This window comes from Leuciscus leuciscus (assembly GCF_965113295.1).
Source record: "Leuciscus leuciscus genome assembly, chromosome: 16".
Classification (NCBI taxonomy): domain Eukaryota; kingdom Metazoa; phylum Chordata; class Actinopteri; order Cypriniformes; family Leuciscidae; genus Leuciscus; species Leuciscus leuciscus.
In genome coordinates, this window is record NC_138740.1 from 36,308,367 (window position 1) to 36,325,547 (window position 17,181).

At 35.4% G+C, this 17,181-nt stretch overlaps 3 protein-coding genes across 14 annotated transcripts in view; 1 reads left to right on the forward strand and 2 right to left on the reverse strand.

Moving 5' to 3' along the window:
* The window catches only part of rapgef1b (Rap guanine nucleotide exchange factor (GEF) 1b), a 44,996-nt gene extending 39,195 nt beyond the window's left edge, over window positions 1-5,801 (forward strand). For all 12 annotated transcript variants that reach the window (XM_082141568.1, XM_082141564.1, XM_082141571.1 and 9 more), the window contains 6 exons: window positions 89-183; window positions 1,502-1,580; window positions 1,669-1,770; window positions 1,897-1,994; window positions 2,693-2,821; window positions 3,883-5,801. In XM_082141568.1, coding sequence (XP_081997694.1) covers window positions 89-183; window positions 1,502-1,580; window positions 1,669-1,770; window positions 1,897-1,994; window positions 2,693-2,821; window positions 3,883-4,033 — 654 coding nt within the window. In that variant the 3' untranslated portion in view covers window positions 4,034-5,801. The remainder of the gene's footprint in view (window positions 1-88; window positions 184-1,501; window positions 1,581-1,668; window positions 1,771-1,896; window positions 1,995-2,692; window positions 2,822-3,882) is intronic.
* A 652-nt stretch (window positions 5,802-6,453) lies between these two features.
* On the reverse strand, window positions 6,454-11,166 carry uck1 (uridine-cytidine kinase 1). Its single transcript, XM_082141794.1, has 7 exons — window positions 10,483-11,166; window positions 9,950-10,109; window positions 9,660-9,756; window positions 9,138-9,280; window positions 7,708-7,802; window positions 7,460-7,508; window positions 6,454-7,377 (listed from the first exon to the last, which is right to left on the reverse strand). The coding sequence occupies exons 1-7, from the start codon at window positions 10,570-10,572 to the stop codon at window positions 7,178-7,180; spliced, it is 834 nt and encodes a 277-aa protein (XP_081997920.1). The 5' UTR covers window positions 10,573-11,166; the 3' UTR covers window positions 6,454-7,177.
* Window positions 11,167-12,462: 1,296 nt separating this feature from the next.
* Window positions 12,463-15,283, reverse strand: dnlz (DNL-type zinc finger). The gene is made up of 3 exons (XM_082141812.1): window positions 14,877-15,283; window positions 14,628-14,767; window positions 12,463-12,751 (listed from the first exon to the last, which is right to left on the reverse strand). Exons 1-3 carry the CDS (start codon window positions 15,156-15,158, stop codon window positions 12,589-12,591), a joined length of 585 nt encoding a protein of 194 aa, XP_081997938.1. The 5' UTR covers window positions 15,159-15,283; the 3' UTR covers window positions 12,463-12,588.
* Between the last annotated feature and the right edge of the window lie 1,898 nt (window positions 15,284-17,181).

The window sequence follows — 17,181 nt, forward strand, 5'->3', positions numbered from 1 at the left end:
GTGATGATGGATTTATTTATTTTTTTATTTCTGGGTGTAAAAATGTAAAAAGTGATGCACAATAACCTGTCGTCATCTCTGTCTTCAGATTCCTGAGGTGCTGCTTTGGGCAAAGGAACAGAACGAAGAGAAAAGTCCAAATCTGACCCAGTTTACAGAGCACTTTAACAACATGAGCTACTGGTACGTATTTACTGATACCCGCTACACCCTCAGTATAACATATGTTCCCTATATGTGCATCAAGGGCCCTGTGGTTTCTGCCATGGTAAAATCACAATGGCAGACTTGTAGAATCCAGACTTAAAAATGGAATTTACAGTATTACATGGAATGTCACAGAAGTGGGACATTTTGGATAAATAAATCAAAAGTAGGGCTGAACACTTACTCAAATCACAATATCTACTACTGTTTGTGAATACTAAAGCACAAAAGACTGGTGATTAAATATAAGGTCTGCACACTTTTACTTCAATGTTTAAATTTTAACAGTAAACTGAATTTTTTTAGCTTTTATATAATTTTTTTTCATTTTTCATTTTAATTTTAGTTATAATTATTTTGTTTTGCGCTTTTGTCATTTTTATTATTATTTTATATTTCTATTTATCTCTAATTTCTTTATCATATATGAAGTCTGCACTTACTTCCATGTATTAATTCTAACAGTAAACTGAATTTAAAAAAAAATCTTTATATGCCATTATAGTATTTGGAATAAGCTTTTATTTTCATATTTTCAGTTTTTATTTTAATTTTAGTTGTTGTGCTTTTGTTAATTTTATTATTTCTCTTTATCTCTAATTTAGTATGCTCACTTTTACTTTCATGCTTTAATTTTACAGTAAATGGATTTTTTTGTGAATTTTATATACTATTATTATAGTATTAATCAGTATTTTGAATAAGCTTTTATTTAAAAATGTTTCTTTATTTTAGTTTTAGTTATTTTTGTGGTTTTTTTCTTTCTATGTAACACAAATTTATTTATAAAATATGAAGTCTGTTCTGCACACTTTTACTTCCTTGTTTTAATTTAAACAGTAAATAGAATAAAAAAAAGAAAAAAGAAATTTGGGGGCAAAAAAATTAAAACTGATTTCACAGGGCCCAAAAATTTAGAAAATTTCCCAAAACAGCATTCTCGACTCTAAATGGCTGGGTTTACACACAACTTACCAAAAAGGAAAGTTGTGTAACAGTTCCCATGCTTATCCAAGGAGCACTTCTGAGAAAAAAAACTACGGTTTAAATTTATCATCAACAAATTTTAGCCCTTTAAACGTAATGCAAAAACTGTGGATGTAAATTCGACATGATGTTCAGATGTTAGATTTCCTGTATCTAGCCTGAATTAGCTGTGGTGTGGACCACACATGTATGAAGATCGCTTTAAATCTGGCTATGGAGGACTGCCTGCACACTATAACCCTGAATATCTACATATTCCCCATACTCAGTACTTGTGTACTCAAGTGTAATTCCTCCTGTCCACTAGGGTGCGCTCTATAATCATCCAGCAGGAGAAAGCTCAGGACAGGGAGAAACTGCTGCTCAAATTCATCAAAATCATGAAGGTAAACCACAGTTGACTAGAGTAACAAACACGTACATGAGCACTTCCTCTACTTTCTGAGTGATTTAATGTTTTCATCTGGTCCGTAGCACTTGCGGAAACTGAATAACTTCAACTCTTATTTGGCGATTCTCTCGGCGCTGGACTCTGCACCAATCAGACGCCTGGAATGGCAGAAACAGACATCTGAGGTCAGTCACACAAACTGATTAAAGTCTACATGTCCTCCTCACTGCTAAAGTTAGCATAACTGAAGAAAATCATTCAATAAAAGCAGATTTTTTCTTGTTTGTCTCCCTTTTCCTGTGTTTTTCCAGGGCTTGGAGGAGTACTGCACTTTGATTGACAGTTCGTCATCTTTCCGAGCGTACAGAGCAGCTCTAGCCGAAGTGGAGCCTCCATGTATTCCCTACCTGTGAGTTTGTGTTTGAAACAAAACTTGGTTAGAAAATGAACTGAAATGGAATAAAGCAAATTAATCATTTAAAGTCTTCCCTCTCGGCCTCATGAACGCTTATCAAAGCATTGTCAGGCGAAATCTGCCCGTTTTTGCAACTTTTTGTAAAAAAATTTGTTAAAAAAATTGTATTTTTATATACACTATTATATAATGCATTAATTAATATGTTGAATTAGCTTTTTTTTTTTTTTTTTTTTTTTTTTTTTTAGTACTTTTGCTTTGTGCTTTTGTCATTTTATTAGTTTTTATATTTCTTATTTAGCTTTCATCTATTTTTATTTCAGTTCATTTGTTATTGAGTTAATTTTATTTCAACCTATTTATTTCTGTTAGTTTCTGAAGGAACATTTCAGATTTTTGTTTATTTAAGTATATGTTTTCTATTTAATATTTATTCTTAAAACTTGATTTCAATTGCCCACATTATTTTTTTTATAGTTTTAGTTTTGGCTTGTATTTAACAATTTTCTATGCATCTGCTGAATTCAACAAAAAAATATTATTATTAGATAATTTCATTGCTGAAACTAAAATGATATTTCAAGCAAAAAAAAAAAAAAAGTAATATTTAAATGCAAAAATATGCAAAACTCTATTAATCTGGGTGTAATATAGTAGTTTTGCTAATAATGTTTTTTTTTGTTCCCTGACAGGGGTTTGATCCTACAGGACCTGACGTTTGTTCACCTCGGAAACCCGGATTTTATTGAGGGTAAAGTGAATTTCTCCAAGCGCTGGCAGCAGTTCAACATTCTGGACAGCATGAGACGCTTCCAGCAAGTGTGAGTAAAGCGCTGGCCCGAGAGCTGACGTCTGATGACACCTGATCCACACTGGCTGGCCTAGACTTCACTCTAACAGACTTACAAAAAGCAATGAGCCATTAAAGGCTGCGGTCAAATCTAACATCGCTCATTTGGTCACATTTGTATGGAAGCCCATTTGTGCCAAAATTAATTAACTCACCCTCAATTTGTCCCAAACCTGAATGAGTTTCTTCTTCTGAACACAAAAGAAGATATTTTGAAGAATGTTGGAAACCATACAGTTGATGAACCCCATTGACTTCCATAGTAGGATGAAAATACAATAGAAGTCAATGGGTTTCCATCAACTGTCTGGTTACCGACATTCTTCAAAACATCACCTTTTGTGTTTGATAAGTGATAAAATACTAAGTCATTGAGATAAGCTGAAATTGACAGTCATAATTGGCAGTCGAAATTACATCAACAACAACAAAACAGATTTGAAGAAGTATCTCATAATTTTGACTTGTCATAATTGTTTTTTTAATCATCATTCGACTTGCCATGATAATAACTGTCATTATGAGAGAAAAAATTATGACAAAAAACAATTATGACAGTCATGATTGACATAATAATTGCCAAATCAATTGGCAGTCATTATTATGATATAAAAAGTTGAAATTATAAGATACTTAGTCTGCACATTGACGACTAATAAAAAACAATTGATGACTGTCATATGTGGCAAAGTCAAAATTATGACAAAAACATAATTTTGACATAAAAAGTATCTCATAATGACTGTCACATTTTTAACTTGTCATGATTATAACCAAGCCATTATGACAACGTTATGACAAAAAACAATTATGGCAATTATAACTTAATAAAATTAGGAAATAAATTAGGACATTAAAGTTATAATTATGACATAAAAAGTTTAAACTGTTTTTAATTTGAAAAAAATGTGTACGGTTTATATTAATGCTATATTATTGTAGTACACATTTCATATATCAGTAGCCGATTTCACCAGTAACTGATTAATAAATTAGTTCAATTATTAATTTTTATCTCAATTGTCTTTGTAGACACTACGAACTGAAGCGTAACGAAGACATCGTCTCGTTCTTCAACGACTTCAGCGATCACCTGGCGGAGGAGGCGTTGTGGGAACTCTCGCTCAAGATCAAACCACGAAACATCTCGCGGCGCAGGACAGAGCGCGAGGAGAAGACCTAGAGCCTCAGAGACAATATATACGGTGAGACCTGAACCTCCTGCAGAACCTTGGGAACCCACGCTACAGCTCTGGGCCGAACCGAGACACGCGAGCTCCAGTTTGCACCGATAAACATTGGCAGACATTGGCAGTATTTTCCCCCGATTGTTGACTTTAAAACTCACGAGGAGAATCCTAATTCAGTATCAACATACAAATATACAGATCCGCACGCTCAAGAGGACCCGAACGCTGTGATATAATGCAACTTTTTTTATGTTTATGTGTGGGTGTACAGAAAGACACACTCTAAGAGGGCTTGGTTCATTTGATATTAATACACTGTGCCTGATGGAGTGAGTTCATGTTTGTTTGTCCCGTTCGGACGTAACGTTTGGCCTTCCAAAGGTCAGTCACCTGATGATTCGCCCACTGGGTCACCGTTCAGACCACATGATTGGGAAACGGGCAGACGTGTGCAATCTTATAACCGTATATAAGGAATATTCGCTGATCTGTTCAAATTGATGTTTTGACAGACACGGCGAGTAATGTATAAGTGGAATATATTAATTTGACAATTAAAGAACGAACTGGACGTTTGGACTCATTTTTCACGTCATCTTGCTATATTGTTTTGTGTGTGACCATGTGCAAGTTTATTATAACCGTTTACGCTGACAGCCCATCGAATCCCATGAGAACGTGTGCGTTTTCACCTTAAAACAAAAAAGCTTTTTATATGTACAATTTGATTGACATTATTTTCATTACAGTTTCTTTTCATGTACATTTCTTCCTCTTACCAATTTTCAATAGCTTGCACAATGCGAAATGCCCCACCCCCCCATTTATAAGGTTCAAACAAAATGGTAGTATTTGTACTTATGGTAATTTTAATTTTAAAGGGAAAAATAGGTCACATTCATCAAACACACGCAGAACAAATTAAAAAAATGCAAGTTGTTCGTAAATCCTTTTATGCAATTTTTTTCAGAAGTTTATGCAAGTTTATTCATTACATAAGTAGTTGCATTCAGTTCAATACATAAGAAATGTTTTATAAACACATCAGAACAAAAAAATCATTTGTTCTGCTCATGCTTCATGAATGAGGCTTACGGGAAAAGGCTTGATATTCATGAAAATAGTGTCAAAATGCAAAAAACTACCTTAATGGGCCCAAAACTAGGCTTTTTTTTCAAAGTTAATTTATCATTTTTTGTCTTTTGATTATTGTCAGAGTGACCCGAACATGACTATGATGTCACAGAGAGGGGCGGGGCTCAGTTTGACGCCGCCGTGCATGTGGATGATTTTGATTCTTTTGGGATGTGTATTATATTATGTTCTGTATAAATGTACATGTACAGTTGTGATGTATAATCTCCTATCATGTAGAGGGCAGTTATGAGGAAATATATTTTCAAACCAAATGAGTCGTGCACTAAAAGAACTAACATTATGAGGCAAAAAACACAAGGACTGAATATGCTGTGATCTCTGGGCATCAGAGAGTGTGTGAGTGCGTGAGTGTGAGTGTGAGTGCGCGTGTGTGTGTGTGTGTGCGTGTGTGAGAGTGAGTATGTGCGTGCACATGTGGGGTTTTTTTTTTTCTCAGAACGTTGTTATTCGCTTACGGGAGAAAGGAAGCTAAAAAGGCTTTCTTCAGTGTGTATTGTGTGGCGTCTTGAGATGTTGACGTTTACTGACTCCTGGGAATTTTTTTTCCTGTTACACCTTTAATATCCTGTATATTCAACCACCAATAAAACTGCTCTCTTTGTATTGTGTTTGTATTTTTCCAACACTACATTTAGCACGCGTTTACAACTATAAAAATTGCCACACCTTTCCCATGTTTAATGGTTATAACATGATATTTTGTTAAATAGACCACAGAAGGGGTCAGTTTTTTATTTTATTAATACTGTTATTCAGCAAAGATGCATTAAATTGTTCAAAAGTAACAGTAAAGACATGTCTAATATTACAAAACATTTCTATTTCAAATAAATGCTGTTCTTTTGAACAAAGAACCCTGGAAAAATATGCAAATTATAATGATTTCTGAAGGGTCATGTGACTCTGAAGATTGGAGTAATGATGCTAAAAATGCAGCTTATATTTTACAATATATTCAGATATTTAAAAAAATTAAATGGTAATATTTCACAATATCACAGTATTTTTAATAAAAAAAATGCAGTGTTGCTGGGCAGAAGAGACTTCTTTCAAATATTTTTTAAAGAATCTTACTGACCCCAACCTTTTGAATGCTAGTGTATCTTGAAGTAAATATCACGGTCAACGAGTTTTAGTATATCAGATTTATAGATTATAGATTTATCAAAGTATTATTAAAAAAGCGCTATACAAATAAACATGAAAAAGTGAGTTTTTTTTGTCAGACAAAATTAAATGTACAAACAATGAGATGTGAAGTCACAAGCATGTTCTCTTTAATACTTGAAAAAAAGGTTTGTACAAGAAATGCAAAACTATTTTTAAAATATTAACATTTCGGAATAAATTTCAGACAAGAGTAACATAAATTATACAGTGAAACATTCAAAATAAAGAGACACATCAGTGATAGTGAGATTAATATTTTAAATACTAAACAATCACTATAATTCCCTAGTATTTTACTAGTATATTCAGAAGTATTTTACTTCATCCATTTTGTCTTATCCTGACCAAACAGGAGTTTATGATCTAGATAAGGCAAGAATATCAAACACTGAAACTGTTTAAAATGCCGTTATACTCTAGATAATAATAATGAAACAAGTTGACTTTTTATTCTGCAGGTGTCACTGAAAATCTCATGTTTTATAGTGAAATTACATCCCAATGAGACGATTCAGGCAGTGAAAACATCAGTTTCTGCTGATGTACCGTTGTCTTTACCCTGCTACGGGTAGTTTATCACACGTATCGTTTCAGTACAGATCACTGTGATTAGCGTGTAAATTATGACAGATAATGTAGAACATTAACTCTTTTTACATATATAGAACAGTTCCTCTTTCAGGTCAAAGGTCACCCTGAGGGTCAGGTGACTCAGATAAGCAGCAGAAGGCATTCGTAAACCTGACAGAGATCGTGTGTTGGAAGCATGCAGAAAACTCCAGCCTTCAGGTTTTCTGATCGTTTGTGTGTTAGTGCGGTCGTGTGCTGGGCTCCAGTAGGGGGCGTTTCACGGGAAGATTCCCGCCTCCGCTGGATATCTCACTGTGTTCGGCCACGCCCCTCTTTAGACTCCGCCCATGGGCGTGTCCATTGACAGAACCCCTCTGCCATTTGCAGATGTCACCGTTCAGGATGTCCTGAATATGCTGAACAATCAGGTTTATTGCCACTGAAGATTTAAAAGAGAAGCAACAGGTTTGAAAAGCAAGGCTTAGTTTCATATAGGCAGGAATATTATGGCTCATATTTACCCATGTTATCAACTCCACGAGGTATTATGACATCTGCATATTTCTTGGTCTGAGTTGGAGAGAGATTTCAGATGTCATGAATGCTTTAAATAACTACCAAATGTTATTTCAGCTTTAGTTGTGTGTGTGTGTGTGTGTGTGTGTGTGTGTGTGTGTGTGTGTGTGTGTGTGTGTGTGTGTGTGTGTGTGTGTGTGTGTGTGTGTGTGTGTGTGTGTGTGTGTGTGTGTGTGTGTGTGTGTGTTCTCACCGGAAGGCAGAACTCTTCAAAGGCCGGTTTAACAAACGTGGTGTACTGTGAGAGAATCTGTTCCAGATCTCGACCTCTCCTCATGTCACGCAGAACTAAACACACAATATTATACAGACACTGTTATAACTGCCAACATACATCTATGCTAATTATTCTAATACTTCATATTTAGGTTACACTTCTTGTTACCGTGTAAATATACAATTAAGTACAGAGTAATATTAATTAACTACATGTACTTACTATAAGGTTAGGGTTAGTTGCATGTAATTATGCATAATTTATAGTTATTACTATAGAAACTACATGTAACGTGTAACACAGACACTGTAGAATAAAGTGTTACCAAAATGTACATAAATTCAAATAAAAAATGTAAAGTAAGCTAAAAACAGTTTCTGAAAATTAAAGTATATAGTATATATAAGTATATAAAACAAATATGGACTATCATTTAAAAGTTTGGGGTCAGTAAGCTTTATTTATTGTAAACTAAACAGTCTAAACACAATTAATTGTGTAACACAAAAGTAACAGTAAAGACATTTAATATAAATATTTCTACTTCAATGCTGTTTAAGTTTAAAGTTCAAATAAAGTTCTTTTGAACTTTCAAAAAATTTTCTTGAGCATCAAATCCTCATATTAGAATGATTTCTGAAGGATCATGTGACGCTGAAGACTGGAGTAATGATGCTGAAAATACAGCTTTGATCACAGGAATAAATTACAGTTTAATATATATTCACATAGAAAGCAGTTTACAATATTTCACAATATAACTGATTTTATTTTGTTCAAATAAATGCAGCCTTGGTAAGAAAAAAAAATAAAACATAAAAAAAATCTAACAAACCCCAAATTTCTGAACAATAGTGTACATAATCATTTTCTAAGTCATACATTTAAAGTTCCTCTATTAGGTTTTGCCCATTTTAAGGTCTAAGATCTTATTTTAAAGTTTATTTTTGTAACTCTTGAAGTGCACTATTTCTTAACTATAATTAATAAGAACAAAACTGTAAAATACAACTTTGAAATTTGTCTATGAAATAAAAATAAAACTGGAAATAGCAAAGCCTGAACTTAACGATAACAACTCTGTAATTTTAAGTATGTCTGAAAGTTACATTCAAATACTTTTTTTTTTGTTAGGAAATATTACATTTAGTGCTGTCAAATTGATAAATCACATCTAACATAAAAATGTGTGTTTATATAATATGTGTTATAAAGTATGTATGAGAAGATATATATATATATATATATATATACACACATATATATCAATATATATACACACATTAACTTATGTTAAATGCGATTAATCATGATTAATTGATTTGACAGCACATATTACCTTATATAAACTTCTAAATAATATAAAGACATTGTCTCTACACTTGGTGTGCTTATGTGTGCATTACCTCTGCGAGACAGGCGTACATCTGAGTCCGTGTCCACAAACAGTTTCATGTGGAACATGTCTCTGACTTCCTGTGTGTAAAACACCAGAATCCCCTCGAACAGCACCACATCAGCGGGATACACACATATCTTCTCTGGCAGCCTACACACAGTCATTAAACACTCCGTTATCAGACAGACAATCACAAACTGTCATGTACACGTGAAGAGAGAGACTGTGTCATTATGTTGACGTGTCATTATGATTAAAAGTGTGTGTGTGGCCTGGTAAACCCAACATAATGGGGACAAAATGTCCTCATAAAGATGGCAATATCTTAAATCCTTGTCCTTGTGGAGACATTTTGGTCCCTATGAGGAAATCAGCTTTAAAATCAGAATAAGTTATGTTTTTTTAAAATGCATAAAGTTTTGTGTGATGGGTAGGGTTAGTGTAAGGGGAAAGAATGAGTTTGTACAGTATAAAAACCATTACGTCCCCATTAAACATGAAAACACAACGTGTGTGTGTGTGTTATTGCCTGGAATGGGTGACGAAGTCATATGTTGGAACCTCCACCACCTTCCCTTCTACTATATCCTTCAACGTCTGACACATGAACTCCGTATCAAATGCCTCTGAGAGAGAGAGAGAGAAAACATCATAGTGCATTGAAAACCGACCCACAAGTCGCTCCAACCTTGTTTTGCTGACCGTGATTTGTGTAAACAAAATCAATGGACATAAAAGGACAATATCAAACAACATGAGGGTGAGTAAATGACGACAGCATTTTCATTCATGGCTGAATTATTTCTCATCCTTTTTTACCTGGATGGTCAAAGTTGTACTGGCCTTTCAAAGCTTTGGCTTTCTGTTCTGGAGTGAGAATCCGGTAGAAACTGTCCTGGCTGACGATAGTGACCTTCCTCTGGTGGTGATCCACCTTGTTCTGACCCAAAAGCTCCATGATTTTGGCACACACCGTGGACTAGCAAGAGAAAAACAGCAGATAATGACCTGGACTGACAGTCTATTGCTCATTTGTAATTGCATCAGCCTGGATATCATTACAGACACAAGACACCAGATTTTAAGATACGGACCTTTTGTCATTGAGCATTTCATTGCCTATAATTACTTGCTGCATGCTGTTTTCTTGTGCATTTTACATATTATGTTTTAAATTGCATGCATTCCACCTAAATGCAAATGAGATGCAATTTATATGTAAAGCAAAAAAAGAGAAACATGTTGACTGTGACTAACTTACGGGACAACATGTAAGTTATAGGTTTGCATGCATTAAAACGCCAAAGCCAGCAGTGTGCATCAGTTTCCATCATGCATGCAGTGTCTCGTACCTTTCCACTGGCTGTTCCTCCGCTCACCCCGATCAGGAAAGGACGGTGACGCGGCCGCTCGCTCTCACACAACAGTCCGGCTGGATTCATGCTGGTACAGTAAGAAAAACTTCAAGTAAACCGTTCTGGATATGATCGGTCATCAGCTGGAGGCTTCCCGGGGGGTGTGTGCTCAATTACCGCCTGGTTTCACCCTCAGCAAAGGCCGATTAAAGTACTCCCAATATTACTGTACTGGTTAGCAACTGTTAAAGTGAACATGACATTTCTCTTCCACCACGAGGCGCTCAGCGACTCAGAGAGACATGTCCGCATTGAGGCTCATTCAAATCTCATGATGTTTTTTTGTCTTACTGGAGACATTTGGAGTTTAGAAAGTATCATCTTGTGAATGCCTGAGATTGATTCCTGACATAAAAGTGGAAACGGCACCATTAGTCTATGTAATAATGTTGTTTATTGCAGCCTTGTTTAGTCACCGCAAACTGTGATTGGTCCGTTCTACTCCAGCGATGAGAAAAGTAACATGTGTCATGTGACCACTCTACCTTTGCACCGCTCGAGCGCAGTCTGGACAATAATCTACTGAGTTGTGTAAAGATATTGAGACATTTTAATAGATGATGAAGCGAAAGACTGCACAGAATTAAAAGTAGAACTATTATTTTATCCTGACCAATAAGAGCAGACCGCTAAGCCCCGACCATTGTCGCATCACTGCTTCACTGTTGAATGCCATTCTACCTCCTCTTTCTGTTTATATGGTTTCGCTCCTGGACGTTGCTGCGTCATGCTGCGCGCGCAAACCCCATACAACTTGTAAACAAAGTCATCACTTCTTGCAAATTGTGTTAAAACAAGTTCTTCTGATGTATTAGCTAGAGCTTTGAAAATACTCTTTTTATATTAATTTTATTACTATTCCTTGCAGAATTTTACATTGACTAAATGTACATTTTCACGGAATTTTTTTTTTTTTTTTACATTTTAAAAGTATCACCCAAAAATAAAAATTTTGTCATCATTTATTCACCCTCATGTTGTTCCAAACCTGTATGAGTTTCTTTCTTTTGCTGAACACAAAACAAGATATTTTAAAAGAATGTTGGTAACCACACGGTTGATGGACCCCATTGACTTTCATAGTAGGAAAAAAACAAACAAACAAAAATACTCGGGAAGTTAATGGATGCCGTCCACTGTCTGCTTACCAACATTCTTTAAATATCTTCTTTTGTGTTCAACAGAAGAAAGAAACTCATACAGGTTTGAAACTACATGAGGGTGATGATGACAAAATGTCCTTTTTGGGTGAACTATCTCTAAGAAAGTCTCTTCAATTATGTAATACTTATAATCAGTGTTGGGTGTAATGAATTACTTGGTAAATCACTTCACAGTCACTTCTGATGTAATTGCATTAAATACTGTAGACAGTATAGAACAATTCCATATAAAACAAGTGTATTTAAAATAAAAAAATGATGTTAAAATGTATGTTTTCAATGTAACTTTCTCCTTTTACACACTTTGGTCAGTTCAAGAATAATTTATGCAATTGTGTATTGTTTATTTGAAAGAACTAAAGTGCCGTATCATGACTATCCTTGTATTGTTCAACTGTTCAAGGTTGGTATGGGATTTTAGAAAGTAATTAGAAAGTAGTAATAGAGAAGTAGAGTAATCGAATTACACTGTCTAATTACACTGTAATTAGTAGCTAGTAACTTAACTAACACTGCTTATACTATGCTTTAGTTTATTTCAGAATTTCCAACCCTTAGTTTTGTCTGTAACTGTTGTTTTTTGTTGCAAAATAAACAAAACAACAAAATCCTTGCAAAACCAGTATTGCTTTAGCTGTATTCATTCATGTTTAGGTCGCTGATACAGTGAAGAGATGAAGGATGTTGCAGTGAAAATATTGCAGTGACCACAAGGTGGAGCCGAACACTTAAAAAAACTCCAAAGATGAGATGATTGTTTTTCAGTGCTTTAATAAGAACAAAATAAAAACTATAATGACGATATGATACAATGAATGAACAGCTCTTGGTAATTGCTAGACCTGAACTAGTAGTTTTAGACAGTCAATATAAATGTCAATCATGTTTTGTCCGACCCGTCGCTCAGATGTGGTGGTTTCTGTTCATCTGGGTTATTTCTTGACGCCTCCTTTATTGTTTCCTCTGCAACGATTTCCAGGGCCTCGTTCCCTTGAACTCTTCGGACCGATTCCCCTTTAGCAGCCAGGATCTCCTCGATGTTTCTATGGCAAATACAGAACATGCAACATTTAACTTCACAATAAAGTTTTTGGCATAATGCTTTAGAGCAGGGGTTTTCTAGGGGAAAAGTTTAGAGAAAAACAAATAAATCTAGCAGTAGAGTTACAGTACTATAGTGAGTAGAAACAATTTAGTGTAATAGACTGGGTCTTTATACATGGAAAAAGCTGCTTTTTATTTTGTAGGATGGATCCTCACACGAGGATGAACGTATTTAAGGGTTAGTGGCGTCAAGGCCTGGTTTCACAGACATGGTTTAGATTAAGCCAGGATTAGACCTTAGTTCAATTAGTACATTTAATTAACTTTTATAAACATACCTTAAAAAAAAACACAACAGGACTGGTGTGCATCTTGAGACAAAACGATGGCACTGACCAAGGGCGAAATTGTCAATCACACATTGGGGGGGACAGCTGTGTACTTGGTACCTCTAGGGGGGTCCGGGGGCATGCTCCCCCGGAAGAAAATTTTGTACATTTTAAAGGTAAATTCATTAATCTGGTGCACTTTGAGTCACCCGAATCCACTGTTAAAAATAAATAATCCACCCGCAAACCGCCCGAACCTATGATATTCTCTGATTTAGATATCTGCATCTGATCATCACATTACAATTATTCAAATTCTTAGTGTTAAGCATGATAATATGGTAACATATCACACTGACATGCTGATTTAAAATGAACATTTATTTAAAATAAAAGTTCTTCTTTTGGCAAAATTATATTTCCTTAATAGCCTAAACAGAGGCTTTACTCCCTTCAAACTTAAAATTGTCCATTTTTCATTACATCACTGTTTGAAAACACTCAGAATAGTTTTTTGTACCTTTATAAAGGGCATTTTCCCCCCTAATTTTATTAACTGTATGCTCCATCTTTCATTTTAAATTCTTAAATTTGATAAATATATCCAATTAAAATAATAAGACACTAGGCTGTTACCAATCAAATTAAATAATTAAATTTACATTGAAAAATTATAACTGTATTAAATTAGATTATTTTAAATATTTTTATAACCGCAACAGAACCATCACGGTGGGGAAAGTGTATCTGACCATGTGACTGTCTGTCCGAGTTTTGTCGAGAGCCGGAGGCGGCACGAAATTTGACGGAGGCAGCCGCCTCATAATTCTCTATGCAGGAAAAACTCTGGCAATACCCATAAATGGAAACATAAATTTACAACTGTACTTCGGTTTCTCTGCGAGGACACCGCCGTCACCTGCCATATGAGATTTCACCATGTGAGACGACACCGCCGTCACCTGCTCTGTCAGATTTCGCGCTCCTAACTCTTCTTCTGTTTGGTTTTTCCTAACTCACTGACGGTGCACGAGCTACTAAAGGTATAGGGAAAACATGACATGGATTTAAGGAGAAATAGGTTTTGTTAATGTATAGTGTAAGGCCAGTCGAATGGATTTGGGAAATGGACCGGCCGGGATTTTATATTTTCGGAGCTGGAAAGAAAGACGTATTTGCAATCACATCGATATTGCCCGTATAATCATACAGTATGATCAAATATTGGGGGGGACAAATTGTCCTTCTTTGAATATTGGGGGGGACGTGTCCCCCTGTCCCCCCATAGAATTACGCCTATGGCACTGACATATTTTAAGATCTATCAGTGCAAGTTGCGTTCAGTTCAAACATGCATTTTAGTCTCGGTCTAGGCTTAAGCCTTGTCTGTGAAACCGGGGGCAAAAAACTGAAAAGCCCTGCTTTAAAGAACACAGTCAAGTAACAGCTTTGCCTTGCACAGCCTTATTTTCTTTATTTCAGTTTTTAACATTTCAACTTTTTGCGCGGATCAATCGTCCATGCACATGAACAAACACACACACACCTTTTCCCCTCCAGGTCAGAGAACCAGTTCAGATTATCAGCGATGACGTGATGGTTGTTGCATCCAGGACACGTTACTATGACAACGCCCTTGTGATAGGCTATCTTGGATATTTTCTTCATGGAGCGAGTGGAGCACACCTAAAGAGACAAAACAGGAAAGTACATGACTGAGTTGAGCAATACTACCCAATTAGGCGAGTCAAAAGTTCGCCAGTCACACACGAGTAGAAGAAGTATATGCCCGTACTTTGCAGGTGTACACCAGCTGATAGTGCGTTGACTGCACTTGCCCAATGGCTTCAGTCCTGCACTCCGAGGTTGTGAAGCTCCTGCAGGAACTCAATCTGCCTCCATTCTGTGACCCCAGTAAAGACTTAGTGAAGTGTAAGGAGGTGTTTGGGGCTCCTTTCTGTGCCTCCTCATATTTGCCTCTCGCAGGACAGTATGTTTTGGGCACAGACAGACTTCCCGCACCACGTGATCCGGTTATTCTCGGTCTGAATAAAAAGAAAAATAATCGAGAGCTCATTATCGAAACGTTACCAGACTATCTGTTCTTCTTAAACACGGGCGATATCTCTAATGACGCTGAAATGTCATATCTGCTCAAACCGAGTTGAATCACTCGTCGCGTGCCGATGACGACAGAGACGCAACGTCTACACGAAGCCCCGCCCATCATGTTTATTTATGTGGATTGCATCGAATAGTAAGGGTCATTTACTTACTTATTCAGAATTTTAAGGACATTTTTAATTTTATATATCTGTCAAGGAGTATAGGATGGTAATCAATGCCATTCCCTCAGAACTTATGAAATTGCTAGGAAATACTATTATTGAAAAGCCAAACCAGGTATAAATTCAAAAGGCAGGAAATGTAAAAAATAATGATCGCAGAACAATTTTCCAAATTTCCACTGTTCCTTTAGCCATTGGATTTTGGAGAAGTTGTCAATTGGAAAGAGACCTTTAAAATCTCCAGACACTTTATAACCAATATGTTTCGTGTATGTGTTAAAACTAGTACTAACACTTAATTAGCCTACAACTCAAATAAATGTACGTTTTATTTTTATGATAATATTGGTGACTTCAAAATTTGGTATTTTGTGAATTTACTCATTATATATCGACAAATGTAAATTGGGAGGGAAAAAATAAATTTTACTTATTTTAAAAGAGGTCACTGCTTGTATACATTAAAAGAAACAAGAAATAATAACTGTAAATGATTTTAAAGCCTTCTATAAATCTGTTCTTTTAATCATTTTTATGTATAGATGTGAATTACTGCTTTCTCTTCTCTTATTTTATTTGTATTATATTTATCATATATTCGATTTGATGCAATTGATATGTTATTGCCCTTGTATGTTTATTGTTCAAAAGATTGCAATAAAAAAACACATGTGGATCACATCAGTTTGAGATGAAAGATTTTCGATAAATAGGCTACATTATACATGTTACTGGGAGAAGCTTGAATATGCCAAACTTTGCTCACAGTGGTGAAAGTGTGTTTCAATGACTGATAGTCTGCTCACATCATGAGGAGTCTTTAAAGTATAATGTGTTATAGTCCTGCTGCTGCAAATACAGCTGATGATAAACAAATCTGATGATTGATAACGATGGTGAAATAATCTTGTACAAACATATTTTAGGTGATTATACCAATGTAATTCTGATTATCATGTTATTATCATTTTATTACAAGCATATTTGATTCATCCAACTGGTAAACAGTGGTAAACATTCCGCGGGTAAACATTGTAACATCTGCTTCCATTTTGCCTTTGATGAGGAGAACTTTATGATGTCATAGGAACGTCATGTTTCCGTTATTCAACAGTTGTGGCTTTTCTTGCCTTCCCGCGCGCGTCTGTGTCTTGCGACAGTCTCTTTGGTTACAGTTAACGGGAAAACGACCTTCATCTCACAAGGATCGTCTGCACCGTCCGCTCCACCCTGCGTCAAAGTCACGCCCGCGTGTGCGGTATCTGCGCAGCACCAGTGAACGCGCCCGCTCGCGCCGCAGTTCAAATCCTACTATGGCGAAGGTCTGGCTCATGAATATTAATCGACTTATGTTGACGTCACGTTCTTTTTGTGTCCGTCACGTAACGTAATTAAATATGCACGATCACAGCTTTCACACCTGAGTTACTTATTTATGTTATTTAATGTTGGAAAAGGTCTCTACAAAAATTCAGAAAGAAGAAAAAATATATTTAAAAAAAGTCTAAAAACATTTAGCTAAACAGTATGCTAGCTTTACTTCAAATTATATTTGATCATTAAAGAAGAGAACCATACATTTTAGACACAACATTAAATCATTCTCGTTTTAAAAATCGCTTGTAAAATTATATAAAACTATGTAAAGGAAATATATCAGGTTAACAATAATGGAGATTTGTAAAATTGGAAAGATCAGAAACACAGTTCTATAGAATCACATAAGATTATATTTAACTATGTAGATTTTATATACATAATAAATACTATATATGTATATGTTATAAATAAGATATGTAAAATGTGTATTTT